General features: G+C 44.7%; 2 protein-coding genes across 8 annotated transcripts; both read left to right on the top strand.

The window, feature by feature from the left end:
* The first annotated feature begins 2,407 nt into the window (after positions 1-2,407).
* Positions 2,408-5,625, top strand: LOC311116745 (GTPase IMAP family member 2-like). 2 transcript variants are annotated; one of them, XM_084191789.1, is made up of 3 exons: positions 2,408-2,589; positions 3,766-4,317; positions 5,051-5,625. In XM_084191789.1, the coding sequence occupies exons 2-3, from the start codon at positions 3,945-3,947 to the stop codon at positions 5,155-5,157; spliced, it is 480 nt and encodes a 159-aa protein (XP_084047915.1). In that variant the 5' UTR covers positions 2,408-2,589; positions 3,766-3,944; the 3' UTR covers positions 5,158-5,625. The 2 variants fall into 2 exon arrangements, with proteins under 2 accessions (XP_084047915.1, XP_084047914.1); XM_084191788.1 differs by having other exon boundaries at positions 2,440-2,589; positions 3,724-4,317.
* A 5,660-nt stretch (positions 5,626-11,285) lies between these two features.
* Positions 11,286-26,403, top strand: akap8l (A kinase (PRKA) anchor protein 8-like). Of its 6 annotated transcripts, none has more exons than XM_084191784.1 (13): positions 11,286-11,420; positions 12,171-12,218; positions 12,971-13,142; positions 15,562-16,114; positions 16,861-16,984; positions 17,077-17,108; positions 17,188-17,218; positions 18,946-19,102; positions 21,592-21,733; positions 21,885-21,990; positions 24,105-24,235; positions 25,165-25,260; positions 25,381-26,403. In XM_084191784.1, exons 1-13 carry the CDS (start codon positions 11,396-11,398, stop codon positions 25,855-25,857), a joined length of 2,094 nt encoding a protein of 697 aa, XP_084047910.1. In that variant the 5' UTR covers positions 11,286-11,395; the 3' UTR covers positions 25,858-26,403. The 6 variants fall into 6 exon arrangements, with proteins under 6 accessions (XP_084047910.1, XP_084047913.1, XP_084047911.1 ...); XM_084191787.1 differs by having other exon boundaries at positions 11,312-11,420; positions 16,864-16,984; positions 18,946-19,063; XM_084191785.1 differs by having other exon boundaries at positions 11,312-11,420; positions 16,864-16,984.
* The last annotated feature ends 315 nt before the right edge of the window (positions 26,404-26,718 follow it).

Raw genomic sequence — 26,718 nt, 5'->3', positions numbered from 1 at the left:
ACTGCTGGCACTTCTGATTGAACTGATAGGCGTTAGAGGCACCCACTGTTCTGCATGATCGAACAGGTAATATGAGATTCTGTAACATGAGATTCTGTTATGGGTTATACACGGAAACAAATGTGAACCTCCCAGTCTGTGCAGCTTTCACCTGTATCCAGACTAGGAGCACCATTCGACAGAAAATTGAGGTTTTGGGGATTAAACTCGATCTGGAGTCAGGTGGATAGAAGATCCTGCAACCGCTTTGTCAATATAAATGCAAACAGAGGTAACATTTAGATGTGTCATCAGCCTCCCCAGTAATCCTGGGCTACTGCAGCATTCCGTAAAAAAGATCACGTCTGTACCCATTATTTCAACTTCTAACAATAATACTTTGTGATAATATTTTGTAATCCAGAATCATTCATTTTGACAGTTTCTTATCTTGTGTTCATGCTCAACTCTTTGCATAATCCTAGCTCTCTTTCTTCCATTCCGACTATCCTATCATAGCTCCTTTTCCTAATTATTTGACCACCTCTATAAACTTGACAATGGTAATAACGGTAGACCTATTATTAAACCGTGGTACTAAGCCTGCCAGTGTTACCAGTGTCTTACTAACTAACTATGGGCCAAATTTCCTGGACCCAGAACAGGTCTTCTCAGGACTGAAAGACTTTGTCTATAGATAATCCCAGTGGTATTCCCAGTCAGTCAGTCAGTCAGTCAGCAAGACGGAGTAGGAGAAGCTGTATTAGTGGAGCAGTGGTTGTAATGCATTAGATAAAGAATGATTAGAATATTACAGGTAAGGAAACACTGACAAGGTGATGTCATTTCAGAGTCGGCCACCAGGAGAAAGATATGGCATCTTGTGCAGGTGAGTATGTTATTGTTGTAGTGATGTTCTATCAGAGCTTGTTCTGGTACAATAAGAAGAAGAAGAAGAAGAAGAATGATAATAATAATAACAATAATAATAATAATAATAATAATAATCACACGTATTTTATGCCTCAGGTAGTACCTCATCAGAAGCGTGTTTGTCCGACTCACCTCCACCACATACAGGGATGATATCCAAGGAAAAGACATGTGTTGTTTAAAGCTTGTAGTCTGTAACTGTCTTTATCAGGGTCGGACCTGGGGATCATTCAGCTGGGGAAGACTGGAGCAGGGAAGAGTGCAACAGGAAACACCAAAGAGGTGTTTATAGAAGATTTCGCTTCTGAGTCTGTGACTACACAATGTGAGGATGTCCAGAGGATAAAGAATACAGCTTGGGACACTACTGAAACAGTAGGAGGAGGAAGAGGAGGAGGAGAAACAGGAGGAGGAGGAGGAGCAGGAAGAGGAGGAAGAGGAGGAGGAGTGGCAGGAGGAGGAAGTGTATCAGGAGGAGGAGGAGGAGGAGGAGCTGGAGGAGGAGGAGTAGCAGGAGGAGGAGGTGCTGGAGGAGGAGTAGCAGGAGGAGGAGGAGTAGTAGGAGGAGGAGGAAGAGGAGGAGGAGTAACAGGAGGAGGAGTAACAGGAGGAGGAGGAGTAACAGGAGGAGGAGGTGTAGCAGAAGGAGGAGGAGGAGGAAGAAGAGGAGTAGCAGGAGGAACAGGAGAAGGAGGAGTAGAAGGAGAAGGAGGAATAGCAGTAGGAGGAGTAGCCGGAGAAGAAGGAGAAGGAGTAACAGAAGGCATACTAGCAGCAGTACTAGGATAAGGAGGAGGAACTGGAGGAGGAGTAACAGGAGTAACAGGAGAAGAAGGAGAAGGAGTAACGGATGGCATACTAGCAGCAGTACTAGGAGGAGTAGCAGGAGGAGTAGCAGTAGGAGTATCGGTACTAGCTTTGGGAATACCAGCAGGAATAGCAGGAGCAGGAATAGCAGCAGGAGCAGGAATAGCATTTGCAGGGATTTTTCAGAAATGTACACCGAAATCAACAAGAGGGGGGTGGAAAAGAGAAAGCCTCGAAAAAGGAAGTACAGATCAGGTTAACAACAACAACGATTAAACTACATGAGATATCTTTTTCGGAATTGTATGTTTGTTTCTGTCGTTTTGAGACTAATGTAAAATGTATGTTTAATGTGTTCAAACTATAAAACAAACTTCCATCCATATCACTTCATGGAAGGAACTTGTTAAAATCAGTCGATCCTCTTTCTTTAATTTATCTTCACATTTTTTTATGGGACGTTTAGGGACCTTCTTACAGTTTCAATGTAAATACATGTTACTATCATGTCTGTGTAGTGAAACATGGATCATTTTATGGTGTTTTTAAAATAACCAATAAAGAATATTTAACCGATTAAATTGTATTTGTCTATTGTGCCTTGCGTGTAATATAAGTATAAAATACAAAATATTGTGTTGACGTGTTGTGTACCATTATTAAATGGGTGTGGCGTTAGATGCAACATGATCAAACAGGCATGAAATTCCATTACGGGTTATACAGGAGACAAATGTGAACCTCGCATATCACCTGTATTCACACTCAACGCATAGATTGACAGAAAAATCGACGTTGTGGGGAATAATTTCGCTCCGGAGTCAGGTGGATAGAAGATCCTGCAGCCACTTTGTCAATTTGAAGGAAGAGGTAACGTTTAGATGTGTAATCTACTCCCGCTGTAATCCTAGGCTACTGCAGCGTTCCATACAAAAAAAATAGCTTTAGGATCTAATTTAGGATCATATTAATTGAGACAGTTTTATATATTGTGTTCATGCTGTACTGCAACATACAAAAATAAATCCAGATTACACATTCCGTGATGTCACTGCTTTTAGTTTGAGTAGGCCTACAGTACATATTGCCATCTAGTGGGCAGGTTATGTTACTACATTTGATTCCCCTCTGAACGGTCATTCAGTGTGTAGAAGAGATGGGTGTGAAGTGAACCACATTATTGTTAAAGGAACTTCATTTGGAAATGTGTTTTATATATATGTTTTTTGGAATACTATCTCTCTCTTTTCACACAAACACATCGGGTGGCAGGTAGCCTAGCGGTTAAGAGTGTTGGGCCAGTAACAAAAAAGTAACTGGTACGAATCAACGAGCTGACTAGGTGAAAAATCTGCCGATGTGCCCTTGAGCAAGGCACTTAACCCTAATTGCTCCAGGGTCACCGTCAATAATAGCTGATCCCTGGCCGTGACCCCACTCTCAAAGGGTGGGATATACAAAAGCCAATACACACTTGTACGTGTGAGATGGGATGAATGCATCCATATTATTATTAACTCCAAAATCTGGCAAGTCCACAGTCAGGGAAAATACATTTTTGATTGCCTTGGTGCACTGAATATCGCTGATAATGAAAGGAACTTAATGATGTCTATTAAAGGTGCAATATGTAACTTTTTGGGCGACCAGACCAAATTCACATAGAAATGTGAGTTATAGATCTGTCATTCTCATTGAAAGCAAGTCCAAGAAGCAGTAGAGCTGTTCTATGTGCCCTATTTTGCTTCCTGGTCTTAAGTTTCGTTTTTGCATCTTTTACTTTGTTTCGTACACCAGCTTCAAACTGCTGAAAATACAATGTTTTTCGAAAATATATTTCACAGCAGTTTAGATGGTACAATGATTCTTTACACTATACTTGCTTGTTTTGTCACATAAATTGAAATTAGGCTAACTATTAGAATTTCAGCAACCAGGAAATGGCGGAGCGATTTCTGCATAGTGCACTTTTAAAGCCTGTGTGTAATTGTGTTTCTTCTATAGTGTCTGATCTGAGGATTGTTCTGCTTGGTCCGGTTGGAGCAGGGAAGAGTGCAACGGGAAACACCATCCTTGGGAGAGAGGCCTTTAAAGTGGACTTCTCTCCTGAGTATGTAACCAAAGAGTGTGAGAAACAGAGTACGGAGGCGAATGGGAGGAAGATTGAAGTGTTCGACACCCCAGGACTGGGCGAGGATGGGAGGAGTGAGATAACCAGATGCATCATGGACAAGTCAGTCCCGGGACCCCATGTGTTCCTGTTGGTGATCCGGTTGGGGGTGAGGTTGACAGAAGATGAAAGGAACATTGTGAAGTGGATCCAGCAGAACTTTGGAGAAGATGCCTCAGACTACACCATGATATTATTCACCTGTGCTGATTCACCCTGGTTCAGAAGAAAGACAGTGGACGACTATGTGAAACAGAACCAAGACCTACAGACACTCGTCGACAGCTGTGGAGGCAGATATCACTCATTCAATAATGACGATAGGGAGGATCCCAATCAGGTCACAGATCTGCTGGACAAGATAGAAGAGATGATGGAGGGGAATGAAGGGGGTCACTACACCAACGAGATGTACCAGAATGCTCAGGGTGAGATCACAGCCCAGAGGAAAAAGAGCAGGCCTACAGCTTGGGACATTACTGCAACAGCTCTTCTGGCAACATCCATTGCATTGGTAGTACTCGCAGGAGTGGTGAGAGCAACGCTACCAACAGTCCTAGCAGGGGCAACAGTAGCAGCCGGACCAGCATTGGCAATAACAAAACTAGCGCGATCAAGAGCAAGAGCTGGACCAGGATTGGAAGTAGCAACAGAAGTAGCTCGAGCAGCAGCCAGACCAGGATTGGAAGAAATAGCAGTTGTATTGGGAGTAGTAGTAGGGGTAGCAGGCGTAGCATTGGGAGCACTAGCAGGGGTAGCATTGGGAGTAGCAGCAGGTGTGGCAGGAGTAGCAGCAGTTGCAGTAGGAGTTGCGGGACTAGCATTGGGAGCACCAGCAGGAGAAGCAATAATAGCAGGAGCAGGAGTAGTGGGACTAGCAGGAGTAGCATTAGCATTAGCATTAGCCAAGAATGTCCAATGGTATAAAAAATAGACAGCACAACAGACAGCAGAGGGGTGGAAAACAGAAAGCCTCCTAAAAGAAGTACAGATCTGGTTAACCAACGACACAAAGAAACTAGATGAGATAGTTCAGAAGTGTAAAATAGATGAAAGTCTGGGTGGGATGGCTGGGAGGTGACTCAGTGGGTATGTCTGCAAAAGCACAAGGTAGCCTTTTCACCTTTTATTGAATCGATTTTGTATCTTTGGTCTTTGTAGGCTTCAGACGGTGTAACTGGCAACAAATGATGGTGATGTCGAGGTACAAACAGAAACACGACGTTAATGCAAAACAGAGGCACGTGGAAAACAAAGGGCAAACATAGCCAAATGAAATACTCCACATGCTACAGTATTACACAGTTAGCATTGTGTGTGTGTCGCCCAATGAGGAGCAGGCTCCCCTCCTACCAGGAAGGAGTTTTGTACAAATGCTTGTTTCTCTTGGAAGAACATTTTAAATGATTTTTTAAAATGGTGTTGAAACCATGATCTTACGGTCATATCCCGTCGAAGATACTTCTTGTTGTGTATATATTAAAATGTTGGTGTATTGCTCTTTCATTTTGTTTTATCTTCATCGTATTTAATGGGACGTTTAGGAACCAAAAACAATGTGTTGTTACAGTTTCAATGTAAATAATGTTACTATCATGTCTGTGTAGTGAAACATGGGTCATTTTATGGTGTTTTTAAAAGAACCCATGAAGGATATTTACCTGAAACCGATTATATTCTATCTGTCCCTTTGTACCTTGCATGCAAGAAAATAAAACACCAACTATTTGATTGACATTTTGTTGCCGTTTTGTTCAACCAAAGTAGTTTTTATGAGGAGAGTTTGATTTATTTTGCTGTCTAGACGTTGTCATGTAATATTTTAGTGATTATGAGTCTGTCATTTAGCCATTAGGTCTCTACTAAAGAACAGTAAACAATAGATAAAGTTGTATGCACCAACCTCACCCGAGCTCTGGGAGTCTGGTACAGAATGAATTTACAGTGGGGAAAAAAGTATTTAGTCAGCCACCAATTGTGCAAGTTCTCCCACTTAAAAAGATGAGAGAGGCCTGTAATTTTCATCATAGGTACACGTCAACTATGACAGACAAAATGAGAAAATGTTTTCCAGAAAATCACATTGTAGGATTTTTAATGAATTTATTTGCAAATTATGGTGGAAAATAAGTATTTGGTCAATAACAAAAGTTTCTCAATATTTTGTTATATACCCTTTGTTGGCAATGACACAGGTCAAACATTTTCTGTAAGTCTTCACAAGGTTTTCACACACTGTTGCTGGTATTTTGGCCCATTCCTCCATGCAGATCTCCTCTAGAGCAGTGATGTTTTGGGGCTGTCGCTGGGCAACACAGACTTTCAACTCCCTCCAAAGATTTTCTATGGGGTTGAGATCTGGAGACTGGCTAGGCCACTCCAGGACCTTGAAATGCTTCTTACGAAGCCACTCCTTCGTTGCCCGGGCGGTGTGTTTGGGATCATTGTCATGCTGAAAGACCCAGCCATGTTTCATCTTCAATGCCCTTGCTGATGGAAGGAGGTTTTCACTCAAAATCTCACGATACATGGCTCCATTCATTCTTTCCTTTACACGGATCAGTCGTCCTGGTCCCTTTGCTGAAAAACAGCCCCAAAGCATGATGTTTCCACCCCCATGCTTCACGGTAGGTATGGTGTTCTTTGGATGCAACTCAGCATTCTTTGTCCTCCAAACACGACGAGTTGAGTTTTTACCAAAAAGTTATATTTTGGTTTCATCTGACCATATGACATTCTCCCAATCCTCTTCTGGATCATCCAAATGCACTCTAGCAAACTTCAGACGGGCCTGGACATGTACTGGCTTAAGCAGGGGGACACGTCTGGCACTGCAGGATTTGAGTCCCTGGCGGCGTAGTGTGTTACTGATGGTAGGCTTTGTTACTTTGGTCCCAGCTCTCTGCAGGTCATTCACTAGGTCCCCCCGTGTGGTTCTGGGATTTTTGCTCACCGTTCTTGTGATTATATTGACCCCACGGGGTGAGATCTTGCGTGGAGCCCCAGATCGAGGGAGATTATCAGTGGTCTTGTATGTCTTTCATTTCCTAATAATTGCTCCCACAGTTGATTTCTTCAAACCAAGCTGCTTACCTATTGCAGATTCAGTCTTCCCAGCCTGGTGCAAGTCTACAATTTTGTTTCTGGTGTCCTTTGACAGCTCTTTGGTCTTGGCCATAGTGGAGTTTGGAGTGTGACTGTTTGAGGTTGTGGACAGGTGTCTTTTATACTGATAACAAGTTCAAACAGGTGCCATTAATACAGGTAACGAGTGGAGGACAGAGGAGCCTCTTAAAGAAGAAGTTACAGGTCTGTGAGAGCCAGAAATCTTGCTTGTTTGTAGGTGACCAAATACTTATTTTCCACCATAATTTGCAAATAAATTCATAAAAAATCCTACAATGTGATTTTCTGGAGAAAAAAATTCTCAATTTGTCTGTCATAGTTGACGTGTACCTATGATGAAAATTACAGGCCTCTCTCATCTTTTTAAGTGGGAGAACTTGCACAATTGGTGGCTGACTAAATACTTTTTTCCCCCACTGTATTTGGTGCCTTTTCACATTTACCTTGGATATTGGACCTTTGGTTACTCCTTCTCTCTCCACTGTTTAAATCTGAGTGTGTTCATACTGTCACCATCAAGGTGGACCTTTGGTCAGCCGCTCTCTCTCTCTCCGCTGTTTAAATCTGAGTGTGTTCATACTGTCACCATCAAGGTGGACCTTTGGTCAGCCCCTCTCTCTCTCTCTCCGCTGTTTAAATCTGAGTGTGTTCATACTGTCACCATCAAGGTGGACCTTTGGTCAGCCGCTCTCTCTCTCTCCGCTGTTTAAATCTGTGTGTGTTCATACTGTCACCATCAAGGTGGACCTTTGGTCAGCCGCTCTCTCTCTCCGCTGTTTAAATCTGAGTGTGTTCATACTGTCACCATCAAGGTGGACCTTTGGTCAGCCGCTCTCTCTCTCCGCTGTTTAAATCTGAGTGTGTTCATACTGTCACCATCAAGGTGGACCTTTGGTCAGCCCCTCTCTCTCTCTCTCCGCTGTTTAAATCTGTGTGTGTTCATACTGTCACCATCAAGGTGGACCTTTGGTCAGCCGCTCTCTCTCTCCACTGTTTAAATCTGAGTGTGTTCATACTGTCACCATCAAGGTGGACCTTTGGTCAGCCGCTCTCTCTCTCCGCTGTTTAAATCTGAGTGTGTTCATACTGTCACCATCAAGGTGGACCTTTGGTCAGCCCCTCTCTCTCTCTCCGCTGTTTAAATCTGAGTGTGTTCATACTGTCACCATCAAGGTGGACCTTTGGTCAGCCGCTCTCTCTCTCCACTGTTTAAATCTGAGTGTGTTCATACTGTCACCATCAAGGTGGACCTTTGGTCAGCCCCTCTCTCTCTCCGCTGTTTAAATCTGAGTGTGTTCATACTGTCACCATCAAGGTGGACCTTTGGTCAGCCCCTCTCTCTCTCTACTGTTTAAATCTGAGTGTGTTCATACTGTCACCATCAAGGTGGACCTTTGGTCAGCACCTCTCTCTCTCTCCGCTGTTTAAATCTGTGTGTGTGTTCAGACTGTCACCACCAAAGCTTCAGACACACACTCAGCAACAGAAGTTTTACGTTTTTGGGATCAAACTCACTTCAGGGTTGGGCAGAATCATTCTTCACTATGGATTTGTTAACCTTGGTCGACGGCAAAAGAATGTCATTATTTTACAATCTCTACGAAAACAATGACATAAACATGATAACGGTAGACACATTGTTTAACCGTGGTGCTGAGCATGCCAATGCTGCAGATATCACTCACTCATAAATGATGGTCGGGATGACTGCACTGCTGAGGAAGATAGACATGATTGTGAAAGTAGAAGGGCACTACAGAAAATGGACGTACGCAGACGGTCAGAAAACTATAAGTAAGCAGGAGATGATGGACCAGGTGAAGACAGTTGGTTTAGTTGTAAGCAGGAGATGATGGACCAGGTGAAGACAGTTGGTTTAGTTGTAAGCAGGAGATGATGGACCAGGTGAAGACAGTTGGTTTAGTTGTCCTTCTGGAAGGTTCACCCATCTCCACAGAGGAACTCTGGAGCCCTGTCAGAGTGACCATCGGGTTCTTGGTCACCTCCATGACCAAGGCCCTTCTCCCCCGATTGCTCAGTTTGGCCAGGCGGCCAGCTCTAGGAAGAGTCTTGGTGGTTCCAAACTTCTTCCATTTAAGAATGATGGAGGCCACTGTGTTCTTGGGGACCTTCAATGCTGCATAAATGTTTTGGCACCCTTCCCCAGATCTGTGCCTCGACACAATCCTGTCTCAGAGCTCTACGGACAATGCCTTAGACCTCATGGCTTGGTTTTTGCTTTGACATGAACTGTCAACTGTGGGACCTTATATAGACAGCTGTGTGCCTTTCCAAATCACGTCCAATCAATTGAATTTACCACAGGTGGACTCCAATCAAGTTGAAGAAACATCTCAAGGATGATCAATGGAAACAGGATGCACCTAAACTCAATTTCAACTCTCATAGCAAAGGGTCAGATTTTTTATGTAAATGAGGTAGTTCTGTTTCATTTTTAATACATTTGCAAAAATTTCTAGAAACTTGTTTTTGCTTTGTCATTATGGGGTATTGTGTGTAGATTGATGAAGATTATATGTTTTTTTAAATCCATTTTAGAATAAGGCTGTAACGTATCAAAATTTGGAAAAAAATGAAGGGGTCTGAATACTTTCCAAATGCACTGGACAAAATTCTGGTTGGTAGTTTTTTTTATCATGTTGCTACAGACTCGACCCAGTCTTTAATTATTTTTTGCACAGTTTCTATGCAAAAGGATGGGTCACCCGTTCATAACAAAGTGGTTGCTATGCAGGTTGGATAACGTTCTTGTCACTTGCTAGCTAGCTAGCCAACTTCAGCTAACTCAGTCATGTCAACCATTGCGCCTGGAATTGTTTTCTTGTAGCTTTTTTTTCTATTGGCATTTACTTGGATATATCCATGAGTGACGTTTATGTGTAATTTCGCCTCAGGAAAAGTTGTCTCATTCCTCTCGTCTGGGCACTGTTCACTCTATGGTGGTACAATCAATCAATCAAATGCATTTATAAAGCCCTTTTTACACCCTTTTACACCCTTTTACACCCTTTTACACAAAGTGCTATACAGAAATCCAGCCTTTAATTTAACACATTTGCCACTAGAAATGTGTTTATTTGCCAATAGAAATGTGTTCAACATCCACTGAAGTAGCTAGCAAGTTTACTAGAGTAGTTGCCATGGTAACCAAACAAACAGACTTGGTAGTTTAGGTAACTAAACCATCAGTCCTAGCTTGCTATAATGAACATCAAATTCAACAATCCCAATATTGTTTTCAATTAGACTTTTGCTTTCAAAAGCAGCTCAAACAAAACATGTAAAAATGAACTATAGCCATTGAATTCTTCCTTGCAATTATACCATGCATATTTAAGCAATAAGGCAGGGGGGGGTGCGGTATATGACCAATATACCACTGCTAAGGGCTGTTCATAGCATGACGCAACACGGAGTGCTTGGCTACAGCCCTTAGTCTTGGTATATTAGCCATATACCACAAACCCCCGAGGTGCCTTATTGCTATTATAAACTGGTTACACACGTAATTAGAACTTAATAAAAAAAATGTTTTGTCATACCCCTGGTATACCACAGCTTTCAGCCAATCAGCATTCAGGGCTCGAACCACCTAGTTTATAAAGGGAAATAATGCACGCTCTAGAATGCCCTTCAAGCCAATCAGAAAGGAGTATTCAACAATGTCATTGTATGAACCAAACTAAATGCTAGGCTAGAAGCAAGGGGAAATAATGTGCGAGTTGAGATAAATACAAGAGATGATTTGGACAGCAACGTGAACACTGCTCGTCCAATCAGCATCCAGGATCCAAACAACCAGTTTTATTATTTGAATTTAAATGTCATATAGACTATGGTTGTTAAAATAATGAAGGATAGTTACCTGTAGCCAGTTATATTTTATCTGTCTGTTGTGCCTTGGATGCAAGTAAAAAACAAACAAATATGTATTTATTTTTATGTACATGTTGCGTGCTCTCTGACTGTTTCATTCACTGCTGTCCAGGCTTGTAGCATACTACTAATTTATCATATTTTCTCCAAAGGAAAATCTATAAAATCTATAAAATATGTTAAAGAAGAATAATGATTATTCCCAATACCTGATTGATTTTTTTTAACCAATCACACGCTTTTGTTAACTGACAGACCGGATAACCAATTACAGTGTACAGTTTTCTAATCAGCCAATAGTAGTATGGGGAGTGGTGTTCTGCTTTCGGATGAGCCAATGGGAGAAACGAGGAGGTGTCGCTTGGTGACCCTAGCAAAACGCGTTCACGAACTGGTGTGTCCGTTGTTCTTGGTTTGACTTGCTAACGGCTACAGTAGCTAGCTGAATTTTTATAAAATCTGTAAACAACATATCATCAAATCATGGAAGGCCGTGGCTACAGTTCAGGTATTTATCAAAACATTTCAATGGGTTTATATTTTGAATGGGTTATTAATGTTCAAGATATGTTATATTACTAACGTCAGCTAGCAAGCTAATTCCTTACAAGCTAAAGTTAGCTAGCCATTCAAGATGGCTAGCAAGCTAAAACAGTAACGTTATTTAGTACGTTATACATGGTCCTTTTACAGAAAACCTGTGTAATGCATGCATATAATACGTAGCTAGCTGTGGTTATATAGAAAGAAAACGTCACACAGTCTTAGTGTGTAATCTCATTAAAATGGAGTCCGTCTGCCACGACTTGAACTCACAATAGCGTTAAGAAAATGGCCGCCATATCCCGTTTTTCTAAAAAAATTTTATCTCCAAAGAATACATTCACCACACCCCTTCAAGTTTATGTAACCTAACGTTAATGTACTAATTATCTATATTGCCATCGGTAACGTTGTAGCGAATGGTGTTTTACCAAAGGGTTTGAATGTGCAAGGTTGCCGACTGGTTAACGAACGTTAGCTGCAGAAACGGGCTAACGTTACCTAGCTAAGGAAGTTAGTTGGTTAGCTTCTAGTTAGCTGGCTAACTAGTTTCTTTGTTGTATAACGTTCACCCCTGTGAATTTCTTAGCTAGCTTTGCTAAGCGTATTTCCCACCGCTATTATACGTCATTCTGCTATTCCACATTGCGTTATACAACCCGTTTGGAGTGCTTGTAGATAACCCTTCATTTTAAACCTCTCTTTCCTCTGTTAGGAGGATACTCGAGTTGGGGGGGCGGTGGAGGAGGGTCGGGGAACCGAGGTAAGAGAGAACCTGTTCACACCAGTCTAACACATTACAGATCGGGTGTGCTCAACTGCATGCCCAATAATATTTGCCAGCGGTTTTAGTTGAACACTTTACACCACAGGAGGTTGGTGGCACCTTAATTGTGGAGGACGGGCTCGCGATAATGACATTTTACATTTTAGTCATTTAGCAGACGCTCTTATCCAGAGCGACTTACAGTTAGTGAGTGCATTCATTATTTTATATATATATATATATGTATATATATTTTTTTCATACTGGCCCCCCGTGGAGCAGAATTAGTGGAACAGTATCAAAAACATCAAACACAGTTTCCCTCAGTTCCGGCCATTATTATGAGCTGTCCTTCCCTCAGCAGCATTGATTGTGTCACCATGAGCAACAACAGCCTGTGTTGTAGTTGGTGTTGACTTATCATGTTTACTAAATTAACTTCTTAGCCAAAGGCGCCCTTTTCAAATTTCTTGGATTTTAAACGAGGTAGCCTATGATTTGGCTCATATTTTGATTCTGGTAGCTAGCTAGCTACACCTGTATACCCTTGCTTGTAAACTGTGATCCTCTGGTCTTCCACCAGGCTCCGTGGCTAGCCTATGAATTGGCTCATTTTTGTTTCATTGTAGCTTAAACCGCTACCATGGCTCATATTTTCTACCTAATATTACCTTCCCTCTATTATACCCCTACCTGTAAACTGTGTGATCCTCACCTTAAAACCATCTCTGCTCTCACCCCGGGCTCAGACAACTATGACCTGTATGGAGGGGGCTACGGAGGGGGGCAGAAGAGGGGTCTCTCTGGGAGCTCTCTGTTGTCGTCGACAGGGACCAGTGCGGACGCTGTCATCGCTAAGATCAACCAACGCCTGGACATGCTGACCCAGCTGGAGGGAGGCATGAAGGGCCGCAGTGACAGGTAACACACGCATCTCTTTCTGGCTGGTAAAGGCATCCACATGCTTCCCAGCCTAAAGAGTCTGCAAGAGTTTGTGCATATTATGACGACATTGTGACGTTTTTGTTCGTTTTGGACTAAGCTAAGTTTCCCCTCCCCCGGCTGTTCGGGCAAACATTTATTTCTTGTCTACCCCCCCCCCCCCCCCCGTCTGTGATTGGTCAACAGTATCGATTCTTCAGGAAAGTATTTGTCATTCAACGAGAGACGACTGGTTATCATGCACATTTTTTCATTAAGAAATACTGCACCAGACATCTTATTTAGATGTAAAATTGCGCGACTATGATCTCCTCTGTAAAAATGTATGACATTCCTTGAGTTATATTAGATTAACTCTTGCCTCAAAATGGACAAACTGTACCATTGCCGCTTTTTTCTCGTTTTTCAAGTGAAGTTCTTTTAAGGGAGTATGCGAGCACACTTGTTCGCCGAGCCGACTATAGCGAGCCGACAGCTGAATGGAAGCATGCTAACGCCTTAACACTCCCCTGGTTTCAACTCTCCACACACACACACGTCTTTGCACTCAAGATCAATCACACATCTTCACACAGTTGTGTAGTCTGCCTTTTCAACACTCTATACATACACACACTCTGAATCATCTGACCTGCACCGCTCCTGTGTTTTCCACACCTCTGCAGCTATCTGTTTTCCATCTCAATCCCGCTTTCTCTTCACACCTCCATCACTCTCAATCACCTCACAATGCTGCTGCCACACCCTCTCTCCCTGCTTTAATCACCAATGCTGCTGCTACACCCTCTCTCCCTGCTTTAATCACCAATGCTGCTGCCACACCCTCTCTCCCTGCTTTAAACACCAATTCTGCTGCCACACCCTCTCTCCCTGCTTTAAACACCAATGCTGCTGCCACACCCTCTCTCCCTGCTTTAATCACCAATGCTGCTGCCACACCCTCTCTCCCTTCTTTTTAATCACCTCACAATGCTGCTGCCACACCCTCTCTCCCTGCTTTAATCAAAGCAAACACACTCCAACCTGTAATCACAACATACCACCCACATCTTTCCTGTCCTTGCATATAACCCCCCCATATACACTCCTTAGCTAGACCCTCAGCCCCTCCCCCTGGACACGACTAGGATGTAATGGTAAGGGTTGAAGGGTAAAAAGCCAATGTATTTCGGTTGGGAACCATTTTGATTTAAAGGGTAAACTCCTATGGTTGATTTAGAACTGGGAACCATTTTTTATTTTGCTATGGATTTTCAAACCTCAAGGATACGTATTGCTTCAATTTGCTACAACGTAACATTTTAAGAATAAGTAGACTATTGCTCCGATTTGAGTCCACTCGTTTGGGTAACACAAGTAGGTTTAGTCTAAACCAGAAGGTAGCTAGCTGTAATTAGGTGGTTTTAATTGTTGTTGAAGTAGCGATAATGACTAAAGATATAAGCCTCAACCTGGCTCCTCCCACCCAGCTCTAGCGATATGAGCCTCAACCTGGCTCCTCCCACCCAGCATGTTGTCCTGGGTGTAGGTTGGTTTGTCTTCACTATACTGTCATGGTTAAGGATTCCTATTCATCTACCCAGGTAGATCCCTCACCAGCACAGTCACATTCCCCAGACACAGGGAAGTCAGCCGCATGTCATTATAGTATACTGCCCCCCTGTGGCCTGGAGGTAGAAGTGCAGCACCCACAGATCCCCCAACTGCACTCCCCTATCTGAGCTATCTGACTCAGAACAAACAAATACACCAACATGTCCTCTTCATCCTGACTCTCTGTGTCTGAGCAGAAGGTTGGAGGGGGGAGGAGGGAGAGAATTGGGTGAGGGTGATGACAACCAAGGTCATATTTTGTCTGAGGCCCCACCTGTAAATACACAAGGAATAACCCCCCCCCCCCGTATTGTGGTACAGTCTTATCACCCCCACATACAATTTGCCACATGGAACTGTCCTGTTTCTATTGGGCTGCTCTTGTCTGTCTCTCTGTGACCCCTGAACCAACCCTGATATTCTGTACAGCTCCCGCTCTGTTCCCCACCTCCAACCCACACGGTAAGACACTCCACCTCATCTTGGCTAGAAAGGGGGTAACCCCCCCTTAGACCTCAGAGAGAAGGGGAGGGTGGATGAGAAATGGGGAATGCTCGAATGTGTGTAAACCAAATGTTGAGAGAGAAAAGCCTTCCTGTCTACCTGCCGTGAATGCCTACATCAAGACTCTCTGCAGCGTTGGATTGGCAGAAACATTCTGCATCATTATGACATCACTAATGTGGCTCATCATCTTGGGGGGAAACATGTCATAAAGAGCGAGGAGGAGTAAAAGGAGGGGAAGAGAGATTCCCTCCCTCACTCTCTACTCGTTCTACCACTCCCTCCCTCCCCCTTTTCGCAGGTTTGACCAATACGAGTCCTTCGACTCGCGGGGCCCCTCCCGGGATCTCTACAGATCCGGTAGCTATGGTTACGGCGATGGCCGAGGGGACATGACCCAAAGAGCTTCAGGCTTCGGAGGAGGTGGTGGTCTAGGCTCAGGCTTTGACAGCTCCTCCTCCTACGGAGCTGCTAAGATGCAGCGGCAGAACATGAGAGACTCCTTCTCCAGTGGTCAAGGAGGAGGAAGCTGGGCCGGAGGAGGCCAGCGCTCCCCGAGAAGGGGGGGAGGCCGCGGAGGTTTTGGAGGCCGCAGATCCGACCCCACTCCCATGGGTGGAGGAGGAGGTAGGATGGGTGGAAGAGGAGGAGGCCGGGGAGGTGGCGGTCACTCCCCCGGGGGTAGGGGCAAGCTCCCATCCCTCCTGGGCCACCGCATGTCCCCCCAGACCGGGGCCTTCCACCAGTCCGCTCAACAGGGCCGGGTCCCTGGGCCCCAGGACTTCCCAGGGCGCCACTTTGGAGGGGGCCCCCAGGCAGGCCACCAGCGTGGGCGCAAGAGGCCCCTCAACCGAGTAAGTACCCTACCGTACTGCCCGCCAGTCTGCCAGCCCCACTGCAGGGCATGATGACCTACCTACCAACCCCCGTACCCCCTTCCCCCTAAACGCTCCCCTACCCTGCCTGTAGCGCCAAGGGACTGGGGAGGTGTGGATATGATTGACATGACAACTACCCAACACATTGATAGCAATGCTGCCCCTCACCCCCCTCAAACTCATAGTTTGGTCATCATACTATCGCCCCCAGTTCCTATTCAATATTGCCACAAATGCCTCTTTGATTGAACCTAACTGTCCCCCTCCCATTGAAACGGAACTGACCCGCTCCAAGAAATAGTGCCCCCTCCCAACACCACCCAGCAGAGGTCTGGACCAAACTCCATTGTAATGACCTTTCTCTGGGTTTTATTCTTCTGGTTTTATTTTGCCCGGTTCTGCCCCCAGATGAGGCCTAATGGTAATAGTAGAGATACGTGGGGGAGTCCACTGAAAGTCCACTGAGAATCTATTGAAAAGTTCCTTTCAGAATCTATTAAATCCATTGAGAATCTATTGGAAAGTCTGTTATTATAGTAATGGTGAATGGATGAAAGTTGAAGAAAGAAAAATATATATTTGTTTTATTAGGTCACTGTTGATGCAGTCCCAAAATGTTTTGCATGTCAGCAATCACGTTTTCAAGATATTTGACTTTGAAGAATGTGTCACTGGCTACATCAGCAATGTGCTGATGATGTCGTCGTCCCCCTCCCCACCAGCAGCAGCAGCCTGGTGGTGGTCAGCGTGACGGTCAGAAGAAGAGAAAACAGACTCTGACCGCAGCAGATGAACCAGAGTCCAAGATAAACAAGACAGAGTCCGCAGGAGGAGACGCCGCTAAAGGTACCACACACAGAGAACAGACCACGATGTCCACACACACTAACCAGACCTATGCACTGTCTGACTTGACTATCTCTCTCTCTCTCTGACAGAACCAGCAGAGAACAACGGTGAAGCGAATGAGGTGAAGCCCCCAGCTGCTGTGACTTAACTAATACATCTGTGTGTGTGTGTCAGAATCTCATTGTTTCTCTCGTCTCCAGGCAACCAAAGCCCCGGCTGATGGAGAGAAAGGTAAGATAGATTAATCTCCTCCTCCGTTACTAGACCTACTAATGTCCTCTCTTCATCAACTGGTCCCTGTCCTCCTCCTCCTCTTCATCAACTGGTCCCTGTCCTCCTCCTCCTCTTCATCAACTGGTCCCTGTCCTCCTCCTCTCTTCATCAACTGGTCCCTGTCCTCCTCCTCTCTTCATCAACTGGTCCCTGTCCTCCTCCTCTCTTCATCAACTGGTCCCTGTCCTCCTCCTCCTCTTCATCAACTGGTCCTTGTCCTCCTCCTCCTCTTCATCAACTGGTCCTTGTCCTCCTCCTCCTCTTCATCAACTGGTCCCTGTCCTCCTCCTCCTCTTCATCATCAACTGGTCCCTGTCCTCTCTTCATCATTAACTGGTCCCTCTCCTCCTCTCTTCATCATCAACTGGTCCCTGTCCTCCTCCTCCTCACAAAATGACTATCAATAGCATTGTTTCCATGTCAACATTTAGAAAGCATTTGACAATTGCCTGCTACGGTGCTTTTCCATTTAACTGTGTTGACGTTATGACGTCACACCAAACAAACAAAACATTCCCATCTAGTGGTGAATAAAAAACGAAGTGGTTTGAAGTGTTTCCATGATCCATTTAGACAAGTTGCGCATTAATAAATTGTCGTCAGCCTGTATTCCCTCCCACCTCTCTGTTTCATGTCTCAGGTAGCCCTCGAAAGCCAGCATGGGTAGAATGCAAGAATTGACTAATATGCCACATTCTAATAATTAATGTGCGAACTTATCGCCACGGCCGTGCCACTCCTGAAGGTCTGAAATAATTGGATGGTGAAACGGGTAGACCAGAGAAGCCACATCCCTGTTTGGCAGATGAGTGGCAACCCTGATTACAAGCACCTGCTGCTGTTTTGAAGATGTTCTCTTTTTACCTACACACCGAAGAAGGTTGCAAAGCTGAAACGTCTGTGTACCCTGTCCTTGATGCAGTGGAATAATAACAAAAATCGAAAAATGGAGTAAGCTTAATGCGATATCTTTTTGAGTGCGGACCCATCACACCTTTTGTTTGTCTGAAACTTGCCAGCCAACCACAAAAAGCAAGGCGAAGCAATTCAGGCATTTTTGAAAGTCAGAACAATCCTTGTCCTGCAAAGAAACATTTTTTTTTTTTTTTTATAGTTGGAAAAAATCGATTTAGCAAGCAGTAGGCATTTAGAATGAAATGTGGAGCCGAGCTTATAGTTAGGTGATGTCACATGCCCCACGTACCTAAAAACAGTATACTTTTGAAAACAGTTTCCATCATCATTTGCCACTAAAGAAAGTTAGACAAAAGAGAGATTGAGCTACCCCTGTTGAACAGATACATTTTTTGGCGATCTTTAGAACATTTCTCCTATAGCTGCCGTTTCAATATTTTTTTTTCTTTGTTGCGACATTGCTTTTGTCAAATAAACCTGGGCCAATGGAAACCTGCCTTCAGTCTTTCTCTTTCCAGCTCCGCCCACCTTTTATTCAAGCTTGGTGACGTCTCACAACTCCGGATGTAATGAACAATAAAGACTGTCCTTCTCCCCTCCTCTTCCCCTTCTCCCTTCCCCTCGTCTCTTCCATTCCCCTCTTCCCTCATCTCTTCCCTCCCCTCCTCTCTCCCTTCCCCTCCTCTCTCCCTCCTCTCTTCCCCTCATCTCTCCATCCGTCTTCCCCTTCCTCTCCAACTCTATAACCTCCCCTCCTCCTATTTCCCCAGTGGTGTCGATGCAGGAGGAGCTCTCTCAGATGAAGAAGAAGCTCCAAACAGGGAAACAGACTCCTCCCCAGGACAAGGTCCCCAAAAACAAGAGGAGGAGGGGCGGCTTCCTGGAAAGGTCAGGGGTCACACTAACACCCAAAAGTCAAACCCAGAGGTCAGTTATTACAAAATACATCTCTTTTATTTTCTCTTTCTCAGAGGTCAGAGTTATTATATATATATTATACGGAATATATCTCCTTTCCTAAATACAGTATTCACACCCCTTGACTTTTTCCACATTTTGTTGTTACAAAGTGGGATTAAAATGGATTTGATTCTTATTTTTTTGTCCATTCAATACATGTTCGAATAACCTTTGCCAGCGATTACAGCTGAGGCTTTCTGGGTACGTTCCTAAGAGCTTTCCACACCTGATTGTGCAACATTTGCCCATTTTATTCTTTTAAAAATTCTTCAAGCTCTGTCAACTTGCTTGTTGATCATTGCTAGAAAACCATTTTCAGGTCTTGCCATAGATTTGAAAGCAGATTTAAGTCAAAACTGTAACTCAGCCACTCAGGAACATTCAGTCTTCTTGGTAGGCAAAGCAAGTGTATATTTGGCCTTGTGTTTTAGGTTATTGTCTTGCGGAAGGGTGAATTCATCAGTGTCTGGTGGAAAGCAGACTGAACCAGGTTTTACTCTAGGATTTTGCCTGTGCTTAGCTCTATTCCGTTTGTTTTTTTTAACCTGAAAAATTCCCCAGTCCTTAATACAAGCATACCCATAACACGGCGCTTGTAACGCCAAGGTAGTGGGTTCGATCCCCGGGACCACCCATACACAAAAAAAAAAAAATGTATGCACGCATGACTGTAAGTCGCTTTGGATAAAAGCGTCTGCTAAATGGCTTATTATTATTATTATTATTATTATTATTATGATGCAGCCACCACTGTGCTTGGAAATATGGAGGGTGGTACTCCGTAATGTGTTGTATCGGATTTGCCTCAAACATAACACTTTGTATTCAGGACCAAAAGTTAATTGCTTTGGCACAATTTTTGCAGTATTACTTTAATGCCTTGTTACAAACAGGATGCATCTTTTTGAATATTTGTTATTCTGTACAGGCTACTTAACTCTGTCAATTAGGTTGATATTGTGAAGTAACTACAATGTTGTAGATCCGTTCTCAGTTTTCTCCTATTAAGCTCTGTGACTGTAAAAGTCACCATTGGCCTCATGATGAAGTCCCTGAGCGGTTTCCTTCCTCTCCAGCAACTGAGTTAGGAAGGATGTCTGTATCTTTGTAGTGACTGGGTGTATTGATACACCATCCAAAGTGTAATTAATAACTTCACCATGCTGAAAGGGATATTCAGCGTCTGCTTTTAAAAAAAATCCATCTACCAATTGGTGCCCTTCTTTGCGAGGCATTGGAAAACCACCTTGGTCTTTGTGGTTGAATCTGTGGGTGAAATTTACTGCTCGACTAAGGGACTTTACAGATAATTGTATGTGTGGGGTACAGAGATGAGGTATTCATTCAAAAATCATGTTAAACACTATTATTGCACACAGAGTGAATCCATGCAACTTATTATGTGACTTGTTATGCAAATTTTACCCCTGAACGTATTTAGGCTTGCCATAACAAAGGGGTTGAATACTTATTGACTCGAGACATTACAGCTTTTCATTTTAAATATATTTGAAATAATTTCACAAAACATAATTCCACTTTGACATTGTGTGTGCAGGCCAATGACCAAAAAATCTGAATTCAATCTGTTTTAAATTCAGGCAGTAACAACAAAATGTGGAAAAAGTAACGGGGTGTGAATACTTTCTGAAGGCACTGTATGTACTCTGTGGGGCAGAATGACCAGTTCTTCTCTCACCTCTCTCTCTCTCCCCGCTCGCCCCCCTCTCTCTCTCCACGCTCGCCCCTCTCTCTCTCTGCCCGCTCGCCCCTCTCTCTCTCTCCCCGCTCGCCCCTCTCTCTCCCCGCTCGCCCCTCTCTCTCTCTCTCCCCGCTCGCCCCTCTCTCTCTCCCCGCTCGCCCCTCTCTCTCTCCCCGCTCGCCCCCCTCTCTCTCTCCCCGCTCGCCCCCCTCTCTCTCTCTCTCCCCGCTCGCCCCCCTCTCTCTCTCTCTCCCCGCTCGCCCCTCTCTCTCTCGCTCTCCCCGCTCGCCCCCTCTCTCTCTCTCCCCGCTCGCCCCTCTCGCTCTCTCTCTCTCTCCCCGCTCGCCCCTCTCTCTCTCCCCGCTCGCCCCTCTCTCTCTCCCCGCTCGCCCCTCTCTCTCTCTCCCCGCTCGCCCCCCTCTCTCTCTCTCCCCGCTCGCCCCCCTCTCTCTCTCTCTTCCCGCTCGCCCCTCTCTCTCTCTCTCGCTCGCCCCCCTCTCTCTCTCTCTCCCCGCTCGCCCCTCTCTCTCTTCTCTCCCTGCTCTCTCCCATCTTTCCTTCTTTTCCTTTATATACTCGTGAGGGCAGCATTACCTCCTGTCGTCTTTTCTTTCTCTCTCTGAATGGATGGAGGATAATGCATTACTTGACACTAACCACCTAGCTGTAGTTTCACTCACCCCACCTTCCAACATATTTGCCTCTGATTGGCCCGGCAGGCTTGTTGTCTGACTGTTGTTTGTGTGGTCGACAGGGTGACGTTTGCGTGCTCAGTGTGTAAGTTCCGCTCATTCTACCACGAGGACATGGCAGCCCACCTGGAGAGCAAGTTCCACAAAGATCACTTCAAGTTCTTGTCCAGTCAGCTGTCCAAACCCACCACAGACTTCTTACAGGTAGGGGGGGACACACACACTCAATCAATCAAAGGCGGACACACATGCAGACGGGGACATTCACACACACACACACACACATCTTCTGAAAGATTCCAATGTGTGTTGAGCGGAACCCCCCTCTTACTGTGTGTGTGTGTGTGTGTACCAGGAGTACCTGGATAACAAGTATAAGAAGACTGAGCAGAGGACCAGTCAGATGGAGAACCACTGTGCTGCCATCTGTCAAGTCTACAAGGAACAGGACCTCACCAGGCGTAAGGACAGCAGTCTGTGTGTATGTGGTGTGGACCAGGGTTTCCGTAGTCGGTAATAGCAGGCTTTCCCCCCCAACCCCAAAAAGCCGATAAATAAAATAGCCGCCAGGCCAATTGTCCAGGAGAAGAAAAAATTATACGTTGCGAAATAATAAATTTTAGCCTATTAATTGATGGAAATACCAGTGGATGAACTGCTGATCCAGCTCAAACAGCTGTTTGTTGCTGCTGGAGTAAAACGTGTTTAATAAGCCCAGCCATTGCGCAACAATTGCAACAACAAACTACTTTGCAATGAGCTGGAGGCAGTATACATTTTGAAATATGTTTTACTACATATAATGAGGCATGTCTTACCTTGCTTCAAAGTAGCCTAGCCAAAACCAGACCAAACGTGCAGGTCATTATTAGATAGACTTCCATATGCCACTGAAACCAGTAGCCCTTTCTCTCATGTTCTATTGGTTTTCAAATCGACTGTCGGGTTTCACGTTTGGGGAAGCAAACTTTCACCATTTAAAAATGCACATTTATAATAAAGCATTCCATGCATCCACGCAGTGGCAGATTTGTGTTTTATATAGACTACTATTCCTAATGTGAGATGATTGGATAAGTCATCATTTAGGCTGATAATAGGCCTTGGAGTAGACTATATCTTATTTATTTGCACAGGAAAATGTTGGCCTTTTATAACACATTTCATGCAATTCTACAACACTTTATATGACTGGAGACATTAGCAGAATCTTTTTTTAATACGACAACATTTACAGGGTAGCCTACTCTGCTGACACCAACAAACAGATCAATAAAAAACGATATCTGGTCCGTGTAATCGGCCTCTGAAAAGGGGAGATAAGTACAATATGACGTCCATCTAACCCGGAGGAGGAAACTATTGTCCAATAACAAACAAACGTGGTACTGACCCAATCATAAAGACGGTGAATATGGACACTCACCGGGGATATGGCCGATGAATCTCCGCTGGGTCCAATAAGAGAGGCTACCTGTTCGCTCAATGAAGTTGAGAATTTTGAATTGTCTTCTCTTTACAGCAATAGCCATTTTGCTTTCCAAACTATTTTTCTGTGATTTGTATTTTAAAATATTGCGATCTGCCTGTCTGGGTCTCTGCTTTTCACTGACAGTCGCAACCCAACAATCATCTATTTGGTGTTTTCAGTGCGCACTGCCCAAATTGCGGGCCCTCCGACTAGGCTATGCAATTTTAAAACAATCCACAGCTTTTTATTTTTTACGAAACTAATGATCCTCTGTGGTCAAATCATGCTTTCTGGTGTAGCAGCCTATTTTTGAATGATTTTATTTATTTCTGTATAGATAGGAGTACGCTAATTAGGAGAGAGAATTTTGGCGACTCAGTTTACTTTAGGGAAAGCTTATCTTCCCCTAGCCTAATGGACACGCCGCCTTCGTAGTCCAACCTCTTCAAATTGCTCATCGGAATTCGGTAAGAATGACGCACGCGTTGCATCTGAGTTTGGTTAAGATTAATAGACTAATACAAATAATTTTTTATTTATTATGGATCCCCATTAGCTGCTGCCAAGGAAGCAGCTACTCTTCCTGGGGTCCAGCAAAATTAAGGCAGTTATACATTTTTAAAAAGCATGACCTGCGCGCACCCATAGAAAATGTAGTGTAGAGGTGTTGACTAACGGTGAATACAACTATAAGCTATAAAAACAAAGTCTTCAGGGTGAAGAAGGCACAGTGATGCTGAAACGTAGGTGATTATTTTACCCAATAAATTACAGGGAGGTTATACGTATGGAGTGTGCGACTATTTGTTTTTACGGTTACGATTAATTACCATAATCTAAATGTGATTTCTGTCATTCTGAACACCGTGGGGTGGACGCCCTAATCGGGTAACCCACCCAATGCAAATGGGTCCGGTACATTTTCTTAAATGTCCGGTACATTTAAAATGCTGCCGTTCAAATGTCCGTCGCCACTTTTTCCTAATGGAAACCCTGTTGTACGTGTGGCGTGGACGTGCTGTACGTCTCTGTGTGTTACTCTTCTGTGGAGCAGGGTGGATTTGTAAAGGCCATTTCTGTGTTTTCTTTTATGCTCTGTAACAGAGTTGGGTATGGAACACTTCATGAAGAAGGTGGAGGCGGCCCACTGTGCAGCCTGCGACCTGTTCATCCCCATGCAGTTCTACGTGATACAGAAACACCTGAAGTCACCTGACCACAACTTCAACCGCAAGGTCAGAACACTACAGAGCTCCGTTTTACGTTGACTGTAGGGCCGGGACGATACCAGGTCAGAACACTACAGAGCTCCGTTTACATTGACTGTAGGGCCGGGACGATACCAGGTCAGAACACTACAGAGCTCCGTTTACATTGACTGTAGGGCCGGGATGATACCAGGTCAGAACACTACAGAGCTCCGTTAACGTTGACTGTAGGGCCGGGACGATACCAGGTCAGAACACTACAGAGCTCCGTTTACATTGACTGTAGGGCCGGGACGATACCAGGTCAGAACACTACAGAGCTCCGTTTACATTGACTGTAGGGCCGGGACGATACCAGTATCGCCATACTCTTTACAATCGTGGCAAGGAAACAAATCACGAAGCAGATTGAACTTCTTTAGCAAAACAGTCCTAATGTTGGAAACGAACATCATTATGTTGTCATCCAGAGTCACATTTATTTCCTATACTATAGCACACAATATTTTACATACAGCAGGTTTCTAAAGGACCAACGAGTTTGGTCTGCTTCCTGTCTTCATTTTGGCCATGGAAAAGATATTGCGATACTGGTATCGTCCAGGCCCTAATTGATTGGTTAATAGTTAAAAGTAGAACGCTGGTCCAGCTGGACATTAGAGGATAAAACACCATTGTGGTCCTTTTTGGCAACAAGATGACAGGCGTTAACTCTAGCTAACTAGACACCTAGGCTCAAGTCTGAAAACGCATATGTCCATACTCCAAAGCATGCTCACAATGGCTAGTCAGGGCTAAGCGCCAGGACTATATCAACTCCACTTGGTTTAGATTTGCAGGGAGAATGGATAGTTCGATGCAGAGAAGATTTGGAGGAACAAGCACTTTTTTGCTATGCCCTCCCTGACTTTTTCCCACTGACCCCTGTGTGACCTTTGCCTCCTGCGTGACCCCAGGGTATGATGGAGCAGTCTAAGAGGGCCAGTCTGTCTGTGGCTCGCAGCATCCTCAACCACAAAATCATCGGCAAGAAGCTGGAGAGTTACCTCAAGGTACACACACACGCCTATCTCACACAGAACCCCCCCAGAAACACTGACTCACTGTCCCTTACACACGCTCTGTCTGTCTCGCTCTGTCTCTCTGACCCTGTCCTTGCTCTCTCTCTGCAGGGTGAGAACCCCTTCCTCGGTAACCAGGACGACCAGGACGCAGAGGACTCAATGATTATGGAGGTGTCGGGGGCCGAGCTCACCAATGAGAGCCTGGCGGAGGCGGAGACCACCAAGGAAGAGGCGGGGCCAGAGACATCGCAGGCGGCCACCGGGGCTGATGGGGTAGAGGAGGAGAAGATGGAGGAAGGAGGAGGAGAGGAGGGAGGAGTGGCGGTGGCAGACGGAGGGGAGGAGGAGGCGCAAGTAGAGGAGGCGGCAGGAGGACAGGGAGAGGGGGAGGCTGAGGGAGAGCTGGAGCAGGGAGGAGAGGAAGAGGAAGAAGGGTTTGAAGTTGGGGATGAGTTTGGAGAGGAGGATGAGGGAGTGGAAGGAGAGCTGGGAGAGGAAGAGGAGGATGAAGGAGTGGGAGGAGAGGATGAGGGTGTGGTGGCAGAGAAGAAAGACCAGGATGCTGACGTGGTCGTCATAGAGTGACCTTTACCCCTCCCTCTGGACCAATCAACACAGCCCTCCCTCCCCTGTCCAGCCAATCCCACTCTACCCCTCCCTCACACAGCCCATCAGATTCATTTATACTTACTGTACATCCCGCCCGCCTCCATTCAGAACCTTTACTGACTAATATACATCTGATATACTTTCTCTCTGTTTGTGGAAGTAAACTTTTTTGTTGTGCCTTTTGAATATGTCAGGCTACGTTGGGATATTTTGACCATGTTTCAGTAGGTAAAGGACCGTGAACTTAGTGTTATTGATAATGACACACCCACACGCCCCCTACCTGGTATTACGGCTGGCCACGCTCCCTGTCCGTCATAGCTAGATTCTTAGGAAGTCAGAGCGGATTGGTTTGTCTCTTATCGACTCCCAAACGTGCAAAACATAATTGAAATGTATTTCCTGGTGTGTGTTTTAGATTGAAAGATGGGGCTGGGTTTAGTTTTACAGATGGTTGCTGTTATCATCTGTATGTTGTTCTTGTTCTTTTTTGGACAGATGAGAATAAATGTTTAAAATGTTTATCTGTTGTTGGTTTGGTTTCTTTGTTGAAGCTGCATTTCTGGTAGCATTGGTCCCAGATCTGTTTGCAAAAAGAGAGACCTAAGACGACAACAAAGCATGGCAGCAACACCACATGACAACAACATGGTAGCAACACAACATGGCAGCAGCACAAAACATGGTACAAACATTATTGGGCACAGACAACAGCACAAAGGGCAAGAAGGTAGAGACAACAATACATCACCTGAAACAGCCACAACTGTCAGTAAACGTGTCCATGATTGAGTCATTGAATGAAGAGATGGAGATAAAACGATCCAGTGTTTTTTG

The sequence above is a fragment of the Coregonus lavaretus genome (assembly GCF_964263955.1).
Source record: "Coregonus lavaretus genome assembly, contig: HAP1_SCAFFOLD_3500, whole genome shotgun sequence".
Taxonomy (NCBI): Eukaryota; Metazoa; Chordata; class Actinopteri; order Salmoniformes; family Salmonidae; genus Coregonus; species Coregonus lavaretus.
Note: the sequence above shows the minus strand (reverse complement) of the source record. Positions and strands in the feature narration are given on the sequence as shown.

What these genes read in the sequence shown, in the direction of transcription:
- akap8l (XM_084191782.1), top strand. Translation starts at nt 12,865, where the DNA reads ATGGCTCATATTTTCTACCTAATATTACCTTCCCTCTATTATACCCCT. An exon ending in GGAACAGGACCTCACCAGGC is followed by an intron (nt 21,991 to 24,104) that starts GTAAGGACAGCA and finishes GCTCTGTAACAG; the next exon opens with AGTTGGGTATGGAACACTTC. An exon ending in AGCTGGAGAGTTACCTCAAG is followed by an intron (nt 25,261 to 25,380) that starts GTACACACACAC and finishes CTCTCTCTGCAG; the next exon opens with GGTGAGAACCCCTTCCTCGG.
- LOC311116745 (XM_084191789.1), top strand. Translation starts at nt 3,945, where the DNA reads ATGGACAAGTCAGTCCCGGGACCCCATGTGTTCCTGTTGGTGATCCGG. An exon ending in GATGTACCAGAATGCTCAGG is followed by an intron (nt 4,318 to 5,050) that starts GTGAGATCACAG and finishes TGGTCTTTGTAG; the next exon opens with GCTTCAGACGGTGTAACTGG.